At 43.9% G+C, this 25,508-nt stretch overlaps 1 protein-coding gene across 5 annotated transcripts; it reads right to left on the reverse strand.

The window, feature by feature from the left end:
- On the reverse strand, positions 1-25,340 carry LOC144132861 (uncharacterized). 5 transcript variants are annotated; one of them, XM_077665565.1, is made up of 7 exons: positions 25,187-25,340; positions 25,051-25,136; positions 14,335-14,475; positions 12,683-12,970; positions 11,671-11,822; positions 1,816-1,919; positions 1-1,434 (listed from the first exon to the last, which is right to left on the reverse strand). In XM_077665565.1, exons 5-7 carry the CDS (start codon positions 11,703-11,705, stop codon positions 884-886), a joined length of 690 nt encoding a protein of 229 aa, XP_077521691.1. In that variant the 5' UTR covers positions 11,706-11,822; positions 12,683-12,970; positions 14,335-14,475; positions 25,051-25,136; positions 25,187-25,340; the 3' UTR covers positions 1-883. The 5 variants fall into 5 exon arrangements, with proteins under 5 accessions (XP_077521691.1, XP_077521692.1, XP_077521693.1 ...); XM_077665566.1 differs by having other exon boundaries at positions 1-1,431; positions 25,187-25,339; XM_077665567.1 differs by lacking the exons at positions 11,671-11,822; positions 12,683-12,970; positions 14,335-14,475; positions 25,051-25,136; positions 25,187-25,340 and adding an exon at positions 6,697-7,390.
- Positions 25,341-25,508: the final 168 nt, after the last annotated feature.

Consider the following 25,508-nt stretch of genomic DNA (forward strand, 5'->3'; position numbering starts at 1 on the left):
TTGTTATCTTCTTATCTTTATTGAACTATAAAGTGATTGATTCTTTTTTTTTGTAAGCATCGTAGTGTCCTGGGTGCTTAGACGGCCAGGTTCTTGAGGTGAAAGACGCGGGAACATTTGAACAATAGTAGAAAGAAGCAATCCAAAGAAGAAGCAACTTGAGTAGGCACGCACTGTTCCGGATCCTCGCACAAATACTAACATTTTTGCACTAGAAAGAATTCACCACAGAGCTCTTTGGTTTATATTTTCTAAATATCGCACCACTGACTCACCATCTGCTCTAATACTTCAACGTAATATAAAGTTGCTTGAAGTTCGGCGTAGATTATAAAGGTTAAGGTTTCTCCTTCTAATAAAAATAAGAAATGGTCAAGAGCTTCTGATTTGTACCTTCAAGCAATAACGTCCAGGTCAACAAGAACAGGCACACTGATTCGCTAAAACCTTACTTTGCCACAACTAACATATTCAAATTTTATTTTTTTTCCACGCCCCATTACCGAGTGAAATCAGCTACACCATCAACAGTAGTTGACATTGATGCCTTACAAAATGCCGTTCATTGAATTGTTGCTTTTGTTCATGTCTTGCTTTGTGCTTTTGTTTTGAGCATATGGCGCCCCTCACTGGACCTGCAGTATGCTGTAAATAAAAGGAAATAAAATAAAAATTAAATGAGAAAGCCAATTCTTCATGTCGAAGTTCCCGGGCCTTCCCTCTTAAATGTTGGACTAGCAGCTATAGAACCACAGATCATTGTTCACCATCGATAAACGATCACAGTATCGACAACAGTAGTCGCACCCGCTTTGGTTCTCTCCTCTCCTTGTTTGTGTACCAACTTGTCCCAAACGTGTCGTGTGCCAAACGAGAGCTGTTATTAGAGAATCTTCTCGAAAACCTCATAGAGCGTTGTGAAGAATAAGCGGTTCCACTCCTCTCGCTGGTGAATGGGCACCAACTTGCCGATCATTGCTGCTGCGTCCTCCAGCGGTTTTCCGGCTCCGGTAAGCCTCAGATGTATTCCTTCGATTGCCACAGGTGTGGCTGGTCCTTCGTACGCCAGCTTGGCATCGGCTCCCGTTCCGTCAACTCGGAATGGAAGCGTTATCCGAGTGAAGCCCACTGCTAGTCCTATGGTGCCGCCGCTTCCCGAACAAAAGAACTGCCATGGGAAGGTTATTTGAATCCCTCCTCCACTGTTGACGAGGTCCACTTGAAGGTATCGGTTCCCCTTCTCACAGTACAGGTGGATGGGACCATAGCGGCGAAGGATTCGCAGTCCAGTGACGTTCGCGCCTCCAATTTCTACACCCGGGATGAGTGTCTTCGTGAAGCCAGGCTGAGTGGCCCACTCCTCCGGCATCTTGTCCAGCATGTTGTCGATGAGGGCGTCGGGGTCTACGTCCGAGAAGTGGCATCGACTTCCTGCTAACAGGATAGAAGTACACCATGAAATAACAGTTTAGATAAAAAACGGGTAAACAAAGATGAAGTGACGTTGTTACAGGTAAAATGGTGAGTCGCGGTTAATGTTTCGACAGGTGCTGTGTGCATACTAGTCGTAGGGGCTAAATCAGGGCAGTGGCTAGGAAAGAACCGAAGGGGCACATCAAGTTTGCACGCAGAGCATGTGAACACTAGAAAACTGGGGTGCATAAAATGGCAACACATCGCACAACAAACGCCTTAGTCGTAAAATCCATGTGTTGAGCGTCTGCACAGAACACGCACTTATAGTGCAAACATTCACCCCAAAAAGGAAGATGCTGAACACAATGGGAAATGTTCGGAATTTTTTTTTACACGCACCTGCCACAGCATGAGCAGTTTCCTTCTGTAGGAAGAGAAGTGTGACAGTAGTTAGGAGTGCATTGCGAGCCATGTTTCCTTTTCTTTCCTTCGCTCCTTTCCTTCTGAAAGAACGCGCATACCATCTATAATTTGCAGATATCATGGGTACGTAGCCAACACTGTAAAAGCGTGCCCTTGACAGGAAAACCATACAAACTCGGGTAAACTGCTCGGAAAGCAAGATGACATCACCAGTATATATATCATACAATGAAACATTACACACGTCAAGCATGAATATTTTGAATTTCATTATTCGTCGTACGGTGCTCGCTTCGATCATTTGAACGGCTCATAAAGCTTCTTGATGATTTCACGATATGGCTGCGTGCCTAGATCATCGGCTATGCTCCCTTTGTTTTCAACATTATTTTTGTCATCTGCGTTTTTTGTGCTCCTCTGCACGGTTCTTAGTGTATAGAGTTAGAGTTTTTTTGTTATTCCGTAAAGTTCTGCCTAGCAATTGCGCACTGGCACAGTACAAGATTTATGACCTCCAATTTTGAAGACAATAACGCTTTGTTATTGTAAAAATTTGTTTTTCATTGTGTGCACCTCATTTCTAAAAATTACGGCGATAGGCGTTTTCTATATAGAGTGCGATAAGCTGAGATAAAATTATTTTTGTGGGACAGGATGATGGTTTCAATCTGGAATGTGGCTAGCAATATTTGATATATTTAGGCTATGTTAATAAAAAGCACCCATAAGAAAGGTGTGCCGAAACTCTTTAGAAGCATTGAGTGTTTTTGCAAAGACTGCTGAGTTTAAAAGTTAATTAGTTTTGTTTCAAATACATTGCTCGTCAGTTCCTCTATCCACAGTGAGGCTACGCATGCCAAGACCGGCGAACCAGCAGATTCAACGTCTAAAATAAAGTTGCATGAATCTCGTACCTTACTTCTGTGAAACATTTTAAGGGCACAGGGTAAGCCCTATACTTCCCATGCATTTTAGGCCATGTTGAGGTACATGTTTCTCACTAACTAATTACAGTAGCCTAATAATACATATATCATTGTTTGCCAAATTTTGTGCTCTTTTTACTAAACTAGAATATTTGAAATGTGTTGAAAATTCGATTTTTAATTAAATTTTTTCCGGTAGTACACAAATCTGGCCTTTCTTTGCGCATTTCAAAATTCATACCAGAATAACTGCTCAGTGAAATTGCTTAATTCTAGTTCAGTAGTTGGCAACACTTATGTAGATGATTGCAAAAAAAAATCAGCCGTCTGTCTTGAAAGGCATTGGAAATAATGGTACCTTTGTAAGAAAAAACACTGTTTTGAGATAATAGAGCGTAAAGAAAAAAAAGATGTGAAAAACCTTTTTTTATTCGCAGAAACGCCTCCATAGTAATTGGTTTAATAGCCCCCTGCTTCGTTGTCACTGTCGCCGTCATTTTTTCGCTTTTCGGCTTGTCGTTTTGACTGTCGGGCCTCTTTTGTAAGCTGTCGTGTTGCTCGGTCCGCAAAGTACATGCGCTTATGGTCAGCTTCCCTCAGCCACTTGATGGTGTTGCTCCCTGGGTTCAATCCACACGCCTTCAAAACGTTGGCCCGTGCGATGCTACCATCATTAAATGAAAGTACAGCATCCAGTGTTGCCATCCGTAGGGTCCGAAGCCTAACAAACACATTCTTTGGCGCGCGTTCCCAAACAACATGGTTGAACGACTCATTTGCATTTTGAGTTCGCCCATGCGGGCACTTCTCTCTGAGCTCAGCCTTCGATAGCTCCCTATAAATGGGTTTGATAGCCTCCAAGACAGATGCAGGCAAACTCTCCTTGTGGAAAAATGGCTTGCCCTCTGACTGACTTCTGTTGAAGGCACACCACGTATCAGGTCCCTTTGGGCAAAGTCCATGGCATGGGTCATCGTCTGTGGCCGATAAGTGGAAGAAGGTTGCCCAAACGGCCTTTCGCATTTCGTCCAGGTTTCCTACATTTCTTCTGATGGCCAAACCATAGTACGTCTGGAGCATGTCTATTACTGCATCAGTCAGTCGGCCTCGGCCCGAGAGGCTCTTTCCATCAGAGAGTTTTCCTGCTTTGTTTCCTTTTTTTAGCCTTCGTAACCTTGTGCCCATCCTTTTTTGCACGTGCCCTATGCACTCAACCTTGGATATTTCAACCGAATCACCATATGGCTTTTGTGCCTTCACAGCCATAAAAGCCTTGCTGTCACCATCCCCAAGGTATTTGACGTATCGAACGCCGTGAAGCTCCTCACTCCTGCCGAAAATTTTCAGTGCTCCTGCGACTTCCATTCCACCGCTGGTGCCTTGGTAGTTGCTTTGGCACACCTCTCTATGAAGGGGGTCACTGTTTGTACCCTTGATGCTGCACTTTGGACAACGTTTAGACAAAACCTCCACATCCAGCACTTTCCCAGAGTCTATCTACACTGGTCGAGAGACTATGCCGTTATTGGAAGTATGGCCTCGCTTCTGCCAGCTTCCATCAAGAGCAACTGCGATGTCTTTATCCCCCTCATTTAGCTGCACACCTTCGTCAGCTGCCCTTTTCATCGACTCCTGAACAGCAGCTTCGATGTGACCTAGAAGCTCTTGATTGTATTTCGCAAACTTTGTCGGCGGCTTAGGAAGGTTTAGCATAGCACAGAGTATATTTCCTGCAGCCATTCCCTTACCAATGAACCTCAAGGCATACACTAACCTGAGGCATACACTAACCTTCATAGAGGCCAGAAGTAGTTTTCTTCGACGTCTCAAATCGTTGTGCGGCCCTACACACTTCACAGTTCAAACTGTAAACGCTTGCAACACCTACCCGTTTTGTCACAATTTCGATGAGCTCAACACTTCCACCGCACTCTCTGCACACACAAATCTGTGTAATTGCGGCACAAATGCCGTCCATGTCCATTAAGGCATATTGGCTGCTGCTCTGTAGCACATCCTCTTCCTGGAAGCACAGAGAAAATCTTGAAAGCTTCGATGTCGAGGAGCTGGCGCGTTCGGCGTTCGGGATCTCATTCGGTCGTGGACATCGTTTTGCTTTTTCACGATGAGCGTAGCGGTTGCCGTGAAATTCACGCCTGGCGAAGGCCTTCTTTGCCCTGGGCATCTCAGCTTATCAGCAGCAACCAACACCGGCACAATTTACAATACTGATCGAAAGGGATAGCACTCGGACGCAGCTGCATGAAGGTTGCAGAAACGTGGAGAAAACGTGCAAAGCGTCTCAGGATTGTCTTGGCTAAAAAAGAGGAGCTGTACAATAGTTGCCAGACAATGTTTTATATGTAGCTGATTTTAGACAAGTTTTGAAATCAGGTGGTGGACTTTTTGGTTGAAAAAATTGACGTTAATCCTGAAAGGGGGCGTGGCCGCTCACTACTTGGTTTCGGAAAAAGCGTTTTTCAGCCGTAAATATGGCTTTCTGAGGAAAGTGCGATCATGGAACATGTGTAGAAAGAATTGAACTTCTAAAATTCCAAAAGAAAAAAAAAACATTTTTTTCTAATTTTAACTTACCCTGTGCCCTTAAATCACTTGTATTGAAACACGCAACAAGTCAGTTTTGATCAATACATGACACACCGGAATGTACCGAGTTGCTTTGCCTTTGGCATGTCAACGACTTTGCTGATGTGGGTTAGCTTTATACCTATAATGTTCCTCGCAGCAGATCGTGTTATTCATTGAGGCATACCTACGGAGTTCGATATCTGTTATTGAAATCTGATCTGAACCCAGTCACAAAATAGTGTGTAAAGCCTCGTCGATGTACTTAAATCCGGATAAACTGTCTGTCATTTGGTATACCAATTTATGTTTTTACAGTTATTGTAATATAAACCTTTCAGCTGCTACATGCCATAAGAAATAACTCTGCAGAATTTGTTTTCTTCGTAAGAGCTCTTTATTTTTCAAACTGAACGATAATTGGTTGCTCTGATATTTACGTTAATATTTTTAAAAATCCTTACCGGGTTTAAATCTCACGTTGCTTACAGCTGCACTTCACTCGGAGCACTCAATATGTCATGCGATGTAGTTTATTATATTAAACTATCGGATTTAGAAACATAAATTCGTGAGTTTCAATTTATGACTAAATTTACACGTTCAGTCATTCTGTCACGAAGACAAACAACCGTACTGCTTGATTTTTACTTTGCTAGAAAAATAGCGCCATCGGTCCACTTCTTGAAAGATTCAATGCTTTTACTCTGCAAATAGAAGCGAAATCAGTACCGTGCAATGCAATATGCAACTTGCCATTTCGTATTGCTTCACAAATCAGAAGCTGCTTCTCGAAGTGCAGTTTATTACGATGTTTCCGTTCATAGACGACTCACTAGACCCTCTCCTCCATCTGCTTGTTCAGCATCACAGCCACTCATACTGTTCTCACGACTACAACGTATTTGGAGCTGTAACTTCTAGCTTGCGTATCGATTATCGGCGCATATTCCTTGAGGAGCTCACTTCTAAGACTACTTGCATTTTAATGGTCCTGGCCATGCGAATAAATAATAAGCGATTATACATTGAGCTTGCGTTTCACACGAGAACCGGAGACCTCAGAAAAATCAAGATCTTTTTTTTTTTGCGAAATAAGGGGTTCCTTCGGGATTGGCATGGCTTTGTGTTAATTGTGTCATTTCATCAGGCTAGAATAAAATATAAGCCGCAAGACAAACCTAGCCGTGAATCAAGTAGGCCAGTTTGTTTGGAAAGCGGTACGGGACGCAGAAATGACAACATAAATGACAGCAGCGTCTAAGGTGTGGGCGTTTGGGTTGAACCTATCTCGGCTGCACAACGGTGCTGAATAAAGAAGGACAAGCTGAAGATTCTGACTCACCACAGGTGAAACAATGCTGAGCAAGAAATAAATGACGGCTTAAGGCTTCAGGCCGCTCACGTTGCACCCTTTGGACGCGGTGCCGCTCCTATATGAAGCGGAAGAAAATGGCTCCGAAAGAGAGGGGCGTGGGAAGTCGTGCGACACGCTTTCCGACAACACGTGCGCGAAAGAAACAACCGCAAAATAAGTTTGTGCGTCTTCCGACAATATATTGCGCAAGCCAGCGTAAATGTGGGCACAAGGAAGGCGTGATAAGCGGCGTTTACAGGCACGTGCCGGTGTCGAAGATGGTTGCGACGTCCGGACCACTGCCAGCGGTGAGGGTGCGGACGGAACAGTCAGCCTCCACAGGGGCGCCGAGGTTGGTTTGCACGAGGACGCTAGTGTTCCGCGCACGGGTCGCAAACTGTAAGCGTGCTAGACCCGTTTGAGTAGGCCTGGCGTACCAGGTCACATTTTTCGTTGCGCTCTGTTTCTCGGGTCGCAAATACAATGGAAGAAAAACTTACTGCGCCAGAAATAAAAAAAACGACATTTGCTTTGATGGCATAAACCGCTTTGAACGTTGAAGCGGGCGTGAGTCGGGGGAAAAAGGAACTACCACTTCAAAACCATAGTTGTACAGCCGCAGTGCGCAAAATGAAATTACAGGAAGGAAAGCCGACATATCTCTACTTATCTGTTCCACATCGCCTTTTCTCTGGGCTCGATGCATTCATAAAACGCGTCTAAAATTTTTCTTATACTTACTGAATGCCTAAATTCCTAGGCGCTGGTTGCTAATCGATTTTTATGTGCTGTGTTTCAGCTTCAAGTATCACGAACTTGTGCTTCCTGGACGAGTAAACATTCTCCGCTAATAAATGTCTCCATCCGCTGCTTTATAAAACGACACCGATGCCCGCTCTACAAACGTAAACCTTGAAGCCAGGCTACCAACACCAATGAGGAATGTGCATGCTGGAAGGAAAAGCAGCAAATTTAGACAGTGAATCTGACCAGAATGGTATTTTCTATAGCTAGTCGGCACTGGAAGACAGCAAAAATGCACATACGAAAATTTTGTGGCAATAGGTCGCAGGGCTCAAACCCTCGAATGAAACAGTTTTCTTACCAGTTTGACCACAGCAGCCTCATATACCGAAAAACTTGCAGACAGAGCATTATAAAAATATCCCAGCCTAAGAAGACGTCCTGTAGAGTATTTTGCAGCTTGTAGCAAGAGAGGTCTGAAATTGTTGGTTAATTGGTCGGCCTCAAATAAAGCTAGCACATACCCACTGCGGGGGAGAGGACAATGCGCTGGCGGTTAATTGCTGGAACCAGGAACGTTTTGATGGAAAAGGAGTAGTTTTTATGGTTTATGGAGGATTTAGCGTCCCAAAGCGACTCAGGCTATGAGGGACGCCGTCGTGAAGGGTTCCGGAAATTTCGACCACCTGGGGTTCTTTTACGTGCACTGACATCGCACAGCACACGGGCCTCTAGAATTTCGCCTCCATCAAAATTCGACCGCCGCGGCCGGGATCGAACCCGCGTCTTTCGGGCCGGCAGCCGAGCGCCATAATCACTCAGCCACCGCAGCGGCTGGAAAAGGATTAGTAATAGTTTATACGTTGACAGAATGGAAGACGCAAAGACAGGGGTTCTGTTAACTTGAAGATCGAAGACGGGACAATGGCTTAATGTGCACAATCATATACAACGTCTGTAATGTTTCAGTTTCGCGCTGACTGAGACCAGGAGGACAAAAAAAAATAGAATCGGAAATTGCCTGAAATTGTCAGACCGGCTACAGGGGCGTCTTCGTTGTCTTCGCTGTGACTTTGTGCAATGGGAGCCGACATCCGTTGCCCTTACGTGAGTATGTTTTTCTCTGCGAGAAGTAACGCATGTCATCACACTGGGTGTTGCTGTCTCCACTTGCCGTGCTGCTGTGTACACTTGTAAATATCCATGACAGGATTTATCCACAACTTGGCCAGATAGCCGTGCCACCAATCTATAGTTTCTGCCTGCACGTAGTCACCACATCTTAAATATATCAGCATTTCAACGTTTGTAGCCTGCGCCTAGTATACTGGAAAATTCTGCGAATTAAAAGAAAATAGAAAAACGGAATGACGGACTACGGATGCGAGATGCACGCGGCCCGAAGCGCTGCAGAAATCTTTCGCGCTGTGTAGCGCCCAAGGGAATACAGTAGTGGGTGGGACAGCCAACAAAGCACGCGAGCATTGCTCTGGCCATTGTCCGTTTAAAGACCTTCCCAATTTTAAAATTAGCGCCTTTTAAGACGTTTGTACGCGCAGCAAATCTGGTCTTTTTCACATCATTTTATCCGATGTTTCGGAGGCTAAGGGGCCGGATTTTTCCTCGTTGTTTAGGAGGACGCCGATGATTTGTGCATTCTATCGTGAAGCGTTACAAAACTGCATTTCAAACCATAGAAGTATGAAATTCCTCCGTAAGTACACCTTCGATAATGCTATCTGTCTAAGAGGAATCATACTTGAGTGTTTCTACAACGTGCTGTTGTGCCTTGCTATAGGGCAATTGTCTCTGTTTTTATAGTTCCTAGATGCCTGTGCCCCTGTTCGCCTTTGTTTTCGAATCTTCGCTGGATAAAATAAACGCGCATGCGGAAGTTCGCGTTTTGTACATTGACTAACCCTTGCCAGCCGTCTAAGAGCTGAGGAAAACATACCGCTAAACAAGTTTTCTTCCGTCCCTATCTCTAAAACGCAACGGATGCCTCTGTCGCACATACTAGACGAAGGCCGAATAATCAGATACGTACGGAAGCAAGTGATATATGCTTTGATATTTTTACGACGGATGGGATGTTTTTGTTTGCAGAGCGCTACTTGTCCTCCACTACGCGAGCGGATGACAGTATGGTCAGGCCCAACCTGTAAAGCAAGTGGACAAGATGGAACTTCATTTGAGCTTAATTGGAATAAACACGCCTTTATGGCACAGAAGGCAGGCTGTCATCATGGGCCAAAGACTCCGTATGTTCTTGTTGGTCAGAAGTATGCCGGCCTCCGCACTCTACTGAGTAAATGGAATGCGCTGTTGCATTTTTAGATGCACCAGATAATGAACACAAGTTGTATAACTGCACTGCTGTGTCATTCCACGTCAAACTTCCCAGACGTGACGCTCGACCATCTCCAATTTGTTCAAAAAAATTCATGGAACCTTATCCTAATGTCTATAATCAAAGTCTCAAATATGTTTGCCGAAAAATTATTCGTGAGGGCAGTTTGAATATTTACGAAACGCGACAAACCAGGCACTGCTCAATAATTAATAGAAAAATTAAAATTTATAGAAAACCCTTCATAGTCTTTTTTCATTGACATTTGCACAGAGTCTCGCTTTCGATATAATCCCGAGCATGCAGCTTTATGCGGCATAAATATTTTTAAAAATCGAAAATAAAGATGAAAATGTGCCATTTTTGCCTTTTATTGTTATTGTCAACTTGCTGTAATGAATTCTGAAAGAGCCGTTTTGTTTTTTTAGATGTACCTATAACAAAATGTTACAGGGGATGAAACTGCGTACATCAAAGTAAAAAAAAATACTCAAGTCGCAAAAATCGCGTTTTGAGCCAAAGCACTCATTAATTTCACCCTGTGAGGTTCCAAGTAAAATACAAATATTAGCGAGTTACGTAGAACAGTCTACTGCCTTTCATTTCTGAAACTTTCATCGAGAAAATTTTTGTTTACAGTGAGAAAATTTTCGAAGTTCAGTTGCACCGTGAACTCAAATTTACAACGTTGCTCTCGCTGCAGGGATCTTTCCGAGAGAGACGCAAGTCGCAATGTTATCGCCATTTATAAAGTATGATACGCATTAGATTTATCAAATTACCAGCCCATCTCGATCCTGCTTGTGTTATCAAAGAGTTCAGAAAAAATTATATGTCCCAGCATAACTAAATTTTTAGATACGCATGCTGTCCTGTTGGACCAACACTAGCTTTAGACCTAGAAAATCGACAGACAGCTTTGATTAAACAAAAACAGCTAATAATTAAAGCCGTTGAGAAGAAATGCCTGGTCCTTGGAATTTATGTCGATTTTTCGAAGGCAGTCGACTAGCTTAACTATAATCTGGTCCTACAAAAACTGGAACGCTACGGAATTAGGGGAGCCACTTTGTGTCTTCTAAAATCATGCTTACCTCATCGCAGTCAAATGGTTGCTCAAAATAAGTTATCGATCCTTAAGCCACTTCTCTCTGGTGTTCCCTAGGGGAGCTTAATGGGTCATTATTATTCCTTGTTTACATCAATGACATCTTTTTCACCCCTGCCGTTGACCTTGTGGGCTTTGATAACGATATTAAAGCACAGTGGTCGGGTAGCACCGAAGCCGAATTACTTTCGCGAGCCAATAATTAGGTTCCTGGAGTATCTTCACGAGTTGTCAAGAAATGACGATCTGAATGTGTATTCTGAACAGACGAAGGCCATATCATTCGGAACAAGAAACAAAACTATTCACACTAACTTCAACCTATCCCTAGGAGGCAAAACAATTGCAATCGTGCAAACATGAAAACAACATGAAATGCTTAGGAGTAATCTTCTCAGAGTGTTTCACCTGAGACGAGCTGGTCAATCATGTTCGGAAACAACTGAATCGCTTCAATGGTCTTATTTACCAACATAGGGACACACTTACGTCTCATGTAAACGTCCTCACTTATCAAGCATTATTACTTCCATTGCTGACTTATTGTCTCACAGTTCGGGGAACGGCCGACGCAGCACAACATATCCAAACTTAAAACAACACAAAAGCGGGCAATTAGACTAACATCAAGCGTATCGTGGCATACCCACACACATCCATACTTCATTAAATTTGGCATTATAAAGATCACTTTTTTGTTTCCTTTCCTCGCGGGGGCACCTTGAGTGTTCAGGTGTTGGTGCCTGGCGACATCACGTACCCCAGCTCCCAAACCAAAGCTGTCATCCGCACCATGGCGATAGGTTGTAAGGTGAAGGGCAGAAACCACGAACGGGGGCGGTCGGGTCCATTGTTAAGCTCCGGCCGATGGGCTCCCCGTCTGTTTACCAGTCGGGGGGCTCCGGTGCCCTCCTGTGAATAAGACGGTGAATCACAGGCGACATTTTAGGAAACGTCACCATATCTATATCGCATGAGTAATTCTTGTTCTAAAAATCTGATCGGTCCCTGAAAAGGAACCGCATCGATGAAAGTAGTGCCATAACCCAACTCAACTCTCAACATTGTCCTCGTTTCCTGATCGTCCACTCGCTTGTAGACAATGAATCAATTGCTGTCATGTTTATTTTTCTCATTTCTACGACTCGATAAAATGGTAGGCAAAAAAGCTTACATCCGGTGACCTTCTTCTGGAAATGTCACAGAAAGACCACTCAGACACCCTGCTCAAGCAAAAACAGTTCGCCTACCTCCTGGTAAGCATCTCCCCTCCCGCAGCCTAAACACAGTAGACGCTGTTATATCCGAACGCGACCTTATCCGTGAAACTGAGTCAGACCTCCTTGAAGGCTTCAGAGTTCTAGGTGTCATTGCCCTTCGTCGCATCACGATAAGGCGGAACAATGAAGAGGTGGTGGCACCTCACATCGTCTTGACGCTTGAATGCTACCGTCTACCAGATGTTGTCAAAGCAGAATTCATCCACTGTAAAGTTCGCCCCTATATCCCCTACCCAACAAGATGCTTCATCTGCCAAAAGTACGGACACGGATCTAAAGCATGTCGCGGAAAACACACATGCGCGAAGTGCAGTGTCCTTGAGCACACAAGCTATAACTGCAATGCCGCTCAACTAGAATGTCCAAACTGCCACGGGCCACATGCCGCGTACTCGCGGACATGTCATACATTCCAAAATGAGAAAAAAAATTCAACTGAAAGTCACCGATTACATCACATTCCCGGAAGCCCGGAATAAGCTCTCGCCTCACCCTGGAAGATCCTACGCTGACGCAGCGCGCCGAGGGGCCGGGAGGCGTCTCGTCACGGTGGGCGCGCAATTCAGCATTGTTGATGCGCGACAATCTCCGCCCCTCACCAAGCAGCCTCCGGCTCTTGGTGAGCCTCTTGCAAAATGCGCATCTGCTTCTGCGTCTCGCCCGGAAGCAATGAACGTGAAATCATGATACTCAGTATCGGAGGCGCTGAGGGAGTCCCCCAAATAGAGCGGAGTCTTCTAGACCGCTTCAAACCAAAAATACATCGTCCAGTCAAGCCACCTGAAAAAGGTGGCGACATCTAAATAACCTCCAATAGTCTTCGCTTTGTCACTAAGGAATATATCAGTAGAGAGCATTATTCACTGGAACTGCAGAGGTCTACATAAGAACCTGGATGACATATATGAAATACTCGCGCAAAATCAAACGTATTTTGCCTACAAGAAACACATTTAAACGAAACACATACAAACTTTCTAAAAATATGTAGTATACAGGAAGGACAGGCAAGGCAGCGCCCACTCATCAAGTGGCGTTGCTATAGTGGCTCAGAATTCAATCCCTCTCAATGTCTTCCACGATTTGAAAGCAGTGCCAATACGAGCCCGAACTTTCGGCAGAGTATTAACCTTATGTTCCCTATATGTACTATTCGATCATCACCTACCAATGACAAACTCGAAGAACTCAGTGACCAGCTAGCCGAGCCTTTCCTGTTGGTTGGAGACTTTAACGCACACCACCCATTATGGGGAGGTAATAGAACCGATTCCCGAGATGCGCTAATTGTAAAATTTCTGTTATCATCTGGCTCACGAATATTCACTTGAAGAGAACCAATACATTTAAATGCAACACACAGCTCATACACGGCGATAGACCTTGCCATCGGCTTTCCATTACTCTTGGCAGCTACTGAGTGGGCTGTTATTAATAACCTCTGTGGAAGTGACCACTTCCGCATTTCTTTAATATACACAGAAAATATAAATCCGAGGGCAAATTATTCTAAAAAGTTTAAAGAGCAGATTGCTGACTGGAAGTTGTTCCTGGACCTCTCAGCTTTGCCCTGTTCATCAATTACAAACATGGGTATAGATGAATCTCAATCCTTGCTCACATTGCATATTATAGACGCTGCAAAGAAATCCATTCCACAGACATCAGGTAAAATACAAAATAAGCGAAAGCCATGGTCGAATGCACAGAGCAAGAAAGCTTCCCAGGACCAAAATCATGCATGATCGAAATTCCGCCGTTGTCCGACGGCTGACACCTTAGTAAACTTCAAGCAATCTAAAGCAAATGGCAGGCGCACTCGGCGTATATCCAAACGGGAAAGTTGGCAACCATTTATTTCTTTTGAAACTTTTTACGCAGATACGCATAAACTATACAGTACACTAAAAACACTTAAAGGGCATAGTTCACATCCAATTCCTCTTGTTAGCACTGTTGGCGATACATTGGAGCACCAAGCAGATGTACTAGGCAAATACTTCGAATACATTTAGCTCAGCGCATTATACAGATTCCTTCTTGAGATACAAGCTTGCTGAGGAGCGCAAACCTGTTCACAATAATAAAAGGCCATCAGTAGGAGAACACAATAGCCAATTTACTTTACAACCGTTGAAAGCTACCTTAGGCACTTGTGGCAACTCAACAGCAGCAGGCCCTGAGAGGGTGACATATGGAATGCTCCGGCACTTGCATGAAGAAATCCTTGAAACAGTCCTGTGCCTGTTTAAAAAGATATGAGCTGCTGGGCGTCTTCCAAAAGCCTGGAAAGAAGCGATTATTATCCCGGTATTAAAGCAAGGCAAAGAAGCCACACTAGCGGCCACTTATCGGCCAACTGCCCTAACCAGCTTTTTCTGTAGACTCTTTGAAAAAATGGTGAATCTTCGCCCTGTGCATTTTGTTGAAATCAACGGTGTTTTTGACCAGCACCAAGATTGATTTAGGGCTAACCGGTGAACAGTGACCTGCTCGTTGCCTTCAAATCTTACGTAAGGGACGCCTTTGTGCATAAGCAGCACTGTTCTTCTGTTTTCTTTGATTTAGAGAAAGCTTGCGATTCCCGTTGGCGCTATGGTGTCATTCGTGACCTGTTCGTCATTGGGATCTCGGGGAATATGCTGTCCACCATTCAAAGTTATCTGTCTGAACGAGCATTGAAGGTCCGCGTAGGGAACTTGTTATTTAAGCAGTTTATGCAAGAGAATTGTGTTCCTCAAGGCGGCGTTGTTAGCTGCCGTCTTTTTATAGTGAAAATGAGTTCATTAAATAGCGTCCTGCCTAGATCTATATGCTACTGCATTTACGTCGATGATGTACGAATAAGTTGCAAGTTAGGTAATTTGTCTATCTGTGAGCGGAAAACCTAGGAGTAAACAAAGTAGCAGTGTGGGCAGATCAAAACGGATTTAAACTGAACTCATCAAAGACTTTAAGCGTACTTTTCGCTAAAAAAACGTCGTATTAGACCTAAACTCGATATCTAAGTTAACGGGCAGAGTATTGCTGTCTAAACAGGCCACAAATTTCAGCGCATCATAGTCGACGAAAAGCTTAAATTCCTCAAACACATTGAGCAGCTAAGGCTGAAATAAATGAAATCAATGTACCTCCTTCTAAAGATCCTGTCCCACCAGTCTTGGGGTACAGATCGGGACTTCCTGCTGAGTCTTCTAAATAGTGTAGTTCTATCATGTATAGACTATGGCTCAGTAGTGTACGAGTCACCAAGAAAAAGCACCTTAAAGATGCTCGATGCTGTGTACCACCTGGGTCTACAGTTAGCTACTGGTGCTTTCTGTAGAAGCATATTTGCCACTCTGTACGTTCAGGCGGTTCGATGGTCACTTCAACGACGACGCAAGTGCACAAGTTTAATATACGCTACGAAGGCATTATCTCATGCTGACCATCCATGCAACACGCTCTTGCGAAACCCAACCAGTACACTGCTTTTTTTAAACCGACCCTCTGATACCCCATCTTTTCATTAGAGTCGCAACACTTGTTTAAGACATGAACATACAAGTCTCGAACATTCTGGTAACTTCTTCTAAAGACATAATGACCCCTGGGAAGTGTATCCAGTTGACTGCGACACATCTTTTCCTAAGGTTGGTAAGAACGGGTCAACAATTGGCATAAAACAGCATTTCCTGCCCCTACAAGCAAAATATCAGTGCACAGAGTTTTACGCTGTTGCCTCAAAGACATACTGAGCTTCATATACAGTTCACAGTTGTCAATTTTCTAAAACAAAAACATTGAATAGAAAAACAAGCATATTTACTGCCAAATGTCATGGTATTCTGTTGGCTGTTACATTCATCCCGGGAAAGAAAAAGTCAAGCTCTGTTATTTACTTAGATTCCTTAAGTATGATTATGGTCCTGTCTTCTGGGAACCCTGTAAAAACCCTGTAATGAATTCCCTCTTGAAATGTCTTATGTCTGCATGCACGTTGAACCTTAAAATTACAATATGCTGAGTACCAGGTCACTGTGGAATAGATGGAAATGAAGGAGCTGATAGGCTTGCAGCACCAGGTGATGTACTGAGTAGGATGGATATAAAACAACTTACATAACAGGATCTCAGGTTGTATATTTGGACTGCACTTGGCAAAGAGTGGCAGCAGGATTGGGATGAACAAACAGACAACAAACTCCATACAATAAAACCATGGATTGGGAGGTATTCCACATAAAAACAAAATAGATTAAAAGAAGTTGCTCTCTGCCGGCTGAGGATAGGACATACATCACACACTCACATCTCTTACAGGGTACTCCAGCACCACAATGCGCGAGAAGTGGAGCCCACATTTCTGTTGTCCCCACACTAATCATGTGCCCGAGACTGAATACACAAAGACGACAGCACTTCCCTGAACTTTACACATTTAAAATACCAATGCACCCTTCATTATTTTAGGTGATAAGCACGTGTTTTCATTATATAGGGTTTTTAAATTTTTAGCTGATGTAGGTTTCTTACCAGAAATTTCATAATCAAAGTAACTTCAGCACCTCCTCAACGCTGAGGAGAGTGCCAAGCTTACCCATAGCTGCTAGACGCCTCGCCCTTGCTCAACCAAGGACAGGGGTTGAGGTTACCGTTTTTCATATATAACTCCTCTTAAAACAATTTTTAGGCGCTATACATCCCTGTAAGCCATTCCACCAGATATTTAGGCACCCTATACACCCTCTTTAATCATGCACATACTCACTACCCTTAGTACTATACACGTGGTGTTGATTTTATCATCTGTACATATTTTAGCCTGAATCGAACAAAAACCTCGGGTTTGGCGCTCTTTGTCATTATAGGTGCCCTTGCTCCATAAAATCCTAGCACCATCGTTTTTGTTTCCTTTCATATTGCTGTGAATATAGAAAACTGCGGTTATTTCTAACAATGAAACCACTCTCTTGCTTCTAAAAATATCTCGCGGTTCAACCGTCTATGATACCCGCTGCCATTTTCCTTGGCCATGGCCTCTTTGTCGCAGCAAACACAGTATGCAGTCATGGTCTTTTATTCTACCAAAATACCTGAACAATATAGAAAATAATATATCGCTGTGTGACATCACAGAGAAGAGTCTGAAAACCATTTTGTACCTTTTTAATGACGTTTAGCTAGAACTTGCTCTGTACTGTGAATAAAACCATAACGCGGGTTAATTCTGCTTACGTTATACAATTGGATTGTGTAATGCTTTTGTTTTATTTATACCGTTTTTTGTTGTGATTGTGGTGCTAAATGTTGAATTGCTACTGTAAATATTTCATGTTGATACTTTAGTTTTTTTTCGACTGCATTACCTCTAGCTGTATTGTCAACAACTGCGGCAATGCGTTGTCTCAGCATTGTGGGCGTAAGGTGCCTCTCAAGCTGAATTCAAGCAGGTTTTTTCCCTGCGTCCTCTCTCTCCCAGTGGTACATATACCACTAAGAGCGACGAATGAACTTCAACCTCAAATTCAAAAGAAGAAGTCTGTCATTAAGGTCTTAAAGATACCGTCCACAATTAGAATAGTTCGTGTTTTCTTCGCTTTTGCACTACCTTGAAAAAACTCCAGCAGATGTGCTTAACAATGTGCATGATATATTGCTTAGAGGGATAAAGAGAGCCAGGTTGGGGTTGCTTCTTAGGTATTTAGGAGCAAGGCCCAGGACTGGCTGAGTGATTTTGGCTCACAATAATCATATACGAACACTGGCCCTCTTATTTTCTCGTTGTGGTGACCATCTTAATGCATAGCTAATTATTGTCACTGATTCATTCATGTCCAGAAATGAATGTTTGCTTACAAGTTAGACTTGTTGTATTTACAGTCATGGATTAAGGACGTGGTTAATTAGCTACGTAAGTTTTTCTGTTGCACTGGTATATAAGACGACTCTAATGAAAAAGCAGGTTGACCAGGTTAATCAATTCTGCCATTTCGCTCTTGTCTCATAAGCAGTCACTTTGAAACAGAATGTTTTAAATTAAAAGCTAGAAACAGCAATCGAACGTGAAGGTGATGGGTAATATTTACTTTTAGGGCAGGTTCATGAATATCACGGGCTTTTTTTAGAAATACAGCCAGTTTCCAACCAGTCGCTGCGCCTGTACAAATGACTGAACGGAGTCCGATATTATACGACCCTGTTCAATAGGCTGCAGGCAGCGAAGAAGACGGCAAATACTGAAGGGATTGCGTCGTCTGCTAATATTAGAGCCCACCCAGATGCTAACAAAACACTTCTGGACATATCTCGTCTGCGGTACTTTGAAGAAGATTCGCATTATCATTTGTGCAATTTTGCCTGAAAAAAAAAGAAACAACACTCATCAGCTGTACGCTTGCAGTACGGCAAAGGAAGCAAGAAATTTCTCAGCCTAAATGATCGCGACTATTTTTCAGCATAAACGCTTGCCCACAAATCTTTGAGCTTGCTACAAACAACTTTAAATTCTATTCCATTTGTTAGGGAGAGTATCGTCCGGTAGATGTCGTCCTGGAATTGCAGCGGGGCCCAAGTGGTTGAGCATCCGGCTCGCATGCGGGAGGTGCGGGATTCGATCCCAAGTGCCGCCGGCTACCAACCGGTGATACAATGGGTACAAGGTTTCCCTTGGCTTGGTGCTTGGCTTATCTGTTTGAAATGCATGGAAAATGGGTCATCAACCCCACCTTGAGTAGTCGAAAACACCTTGCGCCATGGCGCTCGTCGGCCATAGATGCCCTTGCGCCATAAAAATCCATAAGCAGATGCCGTCCTTTGAGAGCTACAGGCGGCAACGTTGTATAATGGGCTCAAGCTTGCTGTGCCAAGCAGAAGAGCGCCGATGAATTATAGACGGGAGTGGAGTTGAAGAAATCCTCTTGCAGACAAAAAACAAGATGGACCGACGTGATTTGCTTCGAAGAAAAAATGTTTCTTTGAAGCAAATCACGTCAGTCCATCTTCTTTTTGCCTGCAAGGGAATTTCTTTTATGCCCTGAGGCAATAAACATCGTTTCAATAAAAATCGTTTCGTAGAGGTGTCCATTATCAACGTTCGTTTAAAAAGTCACGCGATGAACAGATAAATATGTGTTGCACAAGGCTTACGGTGTAGAAAGATACAGTGCAGGCTAAGCTTTTAAGAGAGTTGCTCCCTTCCTTACTTTGTCCAGAAGCGGTGCCTCAATCTGAAGTTCAGAAAGGACGACGGGACAGCCGCGAGTTTTGAACGTAAGTTCAATCGAGAGCCTTGAACATACGCACAAATGTAAGCCTGAAGCCGGAAAATATGCTGATGTAAATGTAAGCCTGAAGCCTTAAAATATAAACATATGCATACAAGCCTACAAAATAGTAGCCTAGAAGCCTGAAAATATACATAAATATAACGGGGCGGACGGACACCTATTTGCATTTCCCAGTTCGATAGTATTCGAAACCGTTGATGTCTTTGCTGGAAGTGACTGCTTAGCCTTGTGAAGCCTAGGGTGGTCTGCCCGAGCAATGCTTCTCTTCGTACAAACCAGCTGCCATATGCTACGGTTGACAGGCGGTGGCTTCACACACGTATACATTTGCTAATGACGTCACTGCCGGTCGGATGGCGTCCCATCCCTCCAGACAGTGTTCATTCTCCGGTCTGACAACGCCACTGCCGGGCTGGCGACGTCAAGGTTTTCCAGCCAATGGCATGCCGCCACTTTAGTGGTGTCACGTTTGACGTCACTGCCTGCCAGCCAATCACGATTTATCTGGACGATGCAGGATTGTCGCCGCCGGCTTGTTTCTGTGGTAAGGTTTCTATGCTATCGCATAAAAAAGACCACCCCCTACTTATGTATGGTCATCGTCGTTTACATTCCACTGAAAAAGCACCCCTATTCACGGATAACGGATGATGTGCTGCTTTCCTTTCTTCTTATATTGCCCACTGTACACTGTGTAAAAACGGCTAAGCTATATTTCGCATTTTGGGAGGTCGGTAGAGAAAAGAATGCTCCAGCTGTCTATTTGTGCTGAATACATCCGCAGCAAGCGTAAGAGCTGTGAAAAGAACTCTAGTTAATATTTTGCCTTCTTCACAGTCTTATCATCTGCTGCGGGATGTACATTCTCTTTTCGACATCAGAAGACGAAATGTAAGCTAGGCAAACGTAGGATGGAAGACAACACGGAAAGCAGATGCGCACAGTTTGAAGAGTTACTCAACGGTGTTCGATTGGGAAGCTCCGAATTTTATTGTCCGCTGGCTTGGTAACGCTTTGGCATGCCATATGTTCTTTCGTTGCAGTAGTTCTTCCGTATGCCGTTCAGACTACTGCCCATGCTGTAGTTACCAGAGCTGGGCAGCAGCACTAGCTGCACTAGCTGCTGATGATGGCCCATATCAGTCGCAACTCGTGCAACCAAAAGCAACCCAACACTCAATTCTCAGCGCAGTTGCTTCATCATGAGGCAAATACGTAGGTCAATAGTTATTTCCCCTTTGTTATTTCTCTCTCTCTCTCTCTCTCTGTGTCTGTCGCATAGGTTAGCAGCTTAAATTATCACCTCAGACTTCATGTTGGTGTGTTGCAATTTAGCCCCTCATGAGCTCACTTTTCTTTGCCAGCCTGGGCTCCGAAAGACTCGTTGAAATCCTTGAAGAGCAAGGAAAGTGTGTGTACATTTAGTTCCTATATGAACGAGAACACACCATCCGCCTTAAACAAATGTTTGTTTCACAACTGTAAGTGAAAATCCTATTCCTCAATCGTGCTTAATGCGAAGTGTCACTCTTGATGGATAGCAGCCAAGGAAAATTTTAAAATTTGTTTTTAAAGCTGTATTTTGAAATCCAAACCAACCTTTCATCATTTCCACCGACACAGTTTGGTGGTGAGAACTTCCGTGCAGTTAACAAGGCGGTCGTCTTTGTCCATGTCCGCTGCGGTTATGGAACCAATTAAAATAGCATGATTGGCAGCTTTATGCTGCTGCTTGCCAGCAAAAGGCACCGAGCCATTCTGATCGAACGTACACGTTTACATAAGTTGTTCTTCCTGCTTACCTTTCCGGTCATTTTTCTCTCTGTGTGTGCGTGCGAGCAGAAAGCAAGAAATTACTATTCCGCTACAAATTAAATACTTTTTTTAAAGCAATAACGAAGCCTTGGCCTCTATATATGAATGCTGCTCTGTTGAGAGAGTATGTAACTGCATCCAAAGCCGTTGATCTCGCTGCTGACTCTTTGCGTGGTTGGTAATGAAATTTGTGACATAACAAGAAATAAATCGGAGCGAAATAATGTTACAAGAAGACAGTTTCCTGGGTTTCCACATTTGGGGTGGTGACAATTCATTTTGGTCGATCTAAGGAGTGGAATAGGGTGCGACATATTCTCACGCTTTGTTCTGACGGGAATCGGCGGCATTTTGCTCTCGTGTGTAGGACGAATGCCAAGCCGCCAAGTATCGGGAGTGCATCATTCATGAAGTACGTGTCCTTCAGCAATAAGGGGCAGTTAGTCACGGAATTTTTCTTTAGTTCAGTGACGGCAGCGACGAAACATGCACGTGACGTCTGCAGCCTCTTTTGTTCCCATACTTTTGGGAGAAATTTTTCGTCCGGACTCATGGGAACTCTTTTCTGTCCGGAAAAAGCGCACACCCTGATTTAATTGGAGGCTAATTACGCCTTTAAAAACGAGCACACTTTACCCATCGCCACGCGAGTATGAAAATATGTTATTTCCGTTATGCAGGTCAGCTTTCAAGAACTGAGTGATAAAGGCCAGAAAAAGTCGAAAACAGAAAGTGGGATAGTAACGATGCAGTCCTGGGGCCCTTATGGGCGATCGCGTAAATGAATTTCTACTCCAGTTGCAGGCAACGTTTCGGGTAATTGTTTTGACGGCAGGTCATGATAAGATCAAATTTCCATAACTTTTCATGAAACTTGCTTTGCTTCTATTCGACCCTCTGTAGTCCATGTGCCACTTTGGGAAGTTTAAATCCAAATAACCTGCTAAACCTGCAGCACTGTACTGCACCACAGCTTACCATACCGAGCCATACAGTACCGTAGCATACCATGATATACCATTGCATAGCATACCTTACATTACCATAGCCTAGCCTACCTTTGCTTATAATACCATATGTGTGTGGGCTTCATTATGAACCGGCGTTTCTTGATATTGTGTCCCCACAAGGGAAAATAAAATTCCTAAAAGTGAATTCCTCCAGACAATATAGCACTGAGAAATAAAGGCGTGTTATGAGTGCCGTAATGATGGATTGACGAGAGGCGTTAGCAGTATGAACTCTTTATTGCTCACATACTTGACTTCCTCTAACTTCTTAGTGTTCTTGGCAATAATAAATATATGAGGCAGCGCACCCTGTTGAAATGACTACGAGTGTCCTTTCCACATAATCCATCGCCGTAAGCCGGTTTCAGGTTGGGTTTCACTCGAGCGTCCTTTGCAGAGCAAGCATAAAATAAGGGAGAACCATGTCACCCCACAGATGCGAGGGAATGAATTTGGTGAGCACTTCAGTCACGACGGCGTCGATGGGTCCAGAACCGCTCACAAAAAGGGGAACATTGTGTGCGTAAACTGGCACCGTGGGGCCTTCTTTGAAGAGTTTCACGTCTCCACCCGGGACGCCCTCGCTATCAATGCGAAATTGGGCTGTGAAGCGGAATAGTTCCGAGCGGACGGACAAACTGCCCAGTTTTCCGGAGCACCAGCGCCAGGGAACGTTAAATCTGACACCGTGAAGACTGATGAGGTCGACTTGCATCATGCGCTTTCCTTTCAAACAATACGGAATGAGAGGTCCATATCGCTCAATTTGGTCCATACCAGTCACGTTCAGGCCAGCGAGTTCAAAGCCAGGGAAAATTGGTATGAAATCCTGAGGTCCGGCATGGAAATATTTTGGGAACTTCGCCAGAACCTTTTCCACTGCTTCGTCTAGGTCGATACCCGCGTAGTCACAACCTGTTGAAAACGATTGAGATGGGGAATTACAAGGTTTATTCCTCCCTAAGACACAATTCGCAATGCTAAATAATTGTGTCAACAATGGAAGCAATGAACTAAGAAGCCCTATTGAGCTTTTGGTGTGTGACTGAGAGCGCTGATGTTAAACATTGCGATGTGTTTACTCCGAGCTGTGCAACGTGCTAAACTTAATGAAAGCTGCCGCTGTGCTGGTTTCATTCCTAGGTAATAGCAAAAAACAACTGTAAAGCAAAAACCAAACTGACTTTGTGCCAGTCTCAGCTCCCATAGGCAGCACCGGGCGCATGCTACCAGATGCTCATCGTGAGTGCTATTATATTACCAGATTTGTCGGTTTATGGCCTAATTCCTCAGGAACGGTGCCGTAAAAATAGTTCGCTACCAAAAATAACTCAAGGTTATGTGCAACAATCGTAAAACGTCGCGAAATGCACGAACTATGCATGCATGAAAATATTTCCGACAACACATGACTGAGGCTTGATACTTTGTCGAATCACAAAAAAATCAAAAGGGCACTGATTTACGTTGCGTTTTCTTTCCGATAACATTAGGCGCTGAACATGTCTTTAGCGGAAGTGATGTCATTTGGGGGCTTGCGACGTCGTTACCTTCGAGCCAAGAAGAATAACCAGGTCTCGCGACCTAACTTCCCATCACCCAAAGGGAGTTGTCAGGAACGGTGACGTCACTTATCTCTGGCCATTCCGCAAATTTTTTTGGGCGAATGCAAAATTTTCCCCCGATGAGGCTTCTAACGCTGTCGCCATAAAGCGCGTACAGGAAGAATGTCGAAACCTATTCGAGTTGCGAGGAGTTCGAAGTACAGGGGGCCCATTCTCAGCGAGTGCATCAATAGTTAAAGTTCTTGGGCGTCTTTACTGCACACACTTCAGCACGCGGAAGCTATTTTCTGGCATGCGCGCAATGTAGAGCCCTTCTACACCCACTAGCTCCATGACAGCGGACAGGACGGCTTTTTGGTCCTGTGTTGAAAATTAAATGGTACCCTCTGCGACAGGTGCAGGCCTTGAGGCAAGGAGCTGACCGACAAACGTGATGACCGAGTCCCTGACTTAACAGCGAAAAGGCAATAAGTGTTAGACAGACTGGCCTGCAAAAGTAGAGACTACTACACGCCGAGTGCGGCGATGGTCGATCGTGATGGCCACAATGATAAACTGAGCACACAACAATATTAGTACCTATATTATCGGGCGCTCAGTGCTGTCACTTGAGCGTTAGTAATGATTACTCGCTGCATCTCATCTAGGTACATTGCTTTCAGGCAGAAGCGAGAAATTAAGCAGCTTGTGCCACCGGCCATGGTTCAACGTTTACGTGTCGTTTAGTATTTATTAGGTATGTGCTATACATTACCGGGTGGTTGTTGGTATAAATATTCGTGCCATTTACCTGAGACAGAAGTGTCAGTACTAAGCAATGAAAGGTACACTTCAAAAAAGCCAGTGAATTTCATGACATTCCACTGTAAAGCACTCCGAAGCCCGTTATACCTAGTGACACGGGCTGGGGCATTTTATTTTTCAATCCTTTTTTCTTGCCCCACCAAAATTTTTGTACAGTACTCCACGTCTAGCAACAAATTATATAAAAACAAACTGGCTTTGAACTTGGCAGCGTGAAATCCAAATTGAATGTCCTTCCTGCGTGCTCCTTAAACGGAATGTCCACCTTTCTTCTTTATGAGACCTTTAGTAATGCCTGAGACAAAACATTTTCCGCGTGTTTCATATGACTTTCTCCACTGTCTGTCTTAATACGTTTCTTTTATGACAGAAATACTGAAAATTTAATGGCTTACCCTGTGTAGTGAAGCGATTCGCTGAAACTCCAAGGGCCAAAAACAGAACCGCTAAGACTTCCACACGTGCCATAGCGATCGTGGACCTGCAAAGAAATGTGCTTGTAGTTTCAACATCAGCGCGTGAAAAACTTACTTATATTCGCGCCTCTCTATGGGAGCCGAGCACTGAGCTTTTCTTTCTAAGGAAGGTCATACAAAACCCTGAACACAGGGTCGCAGTGCGTCTTTATATAATGATAGTCAATAATTGCTTGCGCAGTCGATTAGTCGCAAGAGAGTGCAAACACTCACTTCGCTCAATAATAGCGCCCCTTAGAAGGACCTATCACAGGGTCCCGGAAATAAGAATCCGGTGTATTATCAAAAGCTCTAACAAGGTTTAGACGCCCCTTCGTTGTCGTGTATGCAGGGCAGGATATCTACAATTCACTAATATTTTAAACAATGAAACAACT

This window comes from Amblyomma americanum, chromosome 5 (genome assembly GCF_052857255.1).
Source record: "Amblyomma americanum isolate KBUSLIRL-KWMA chromosome 5, ASM5285725v1, whole genome shotgun sequence".
Classification (NCBI taxonomy): domain Eukaryota; kingdom Metazoa; phylum Arthropoda; class Arachnida; order Ixodida; family Ixodidae; genus Amblyomma; species Amblyomma americanum.

Excerpts from the sequence above, each read along its gene's own strand:
- LOC144132861 (XM_077665565.1), bottom strand. The coding sequence starts at position 11,705 with ATGGTGCGGATGACAGCTTTGGTTTGGGAGCTGGG. Across the intron at positions 1,920-11,670 it reads GCTTTGGTTTGGGAGCTGGG|AAGGAAAGGAGCGAAGGAAA; the intron begins GTACGTGATGTC and ends GCGTTCTTTCAG. Across the intron at positions 1,435-1,815 it reads AACTGCTCATGCTGTGGCAG|CAGGAAGTCGATGCCACTTC; the intron begins GTGCGTGTAAAA and ends CTATCCTGTTAG.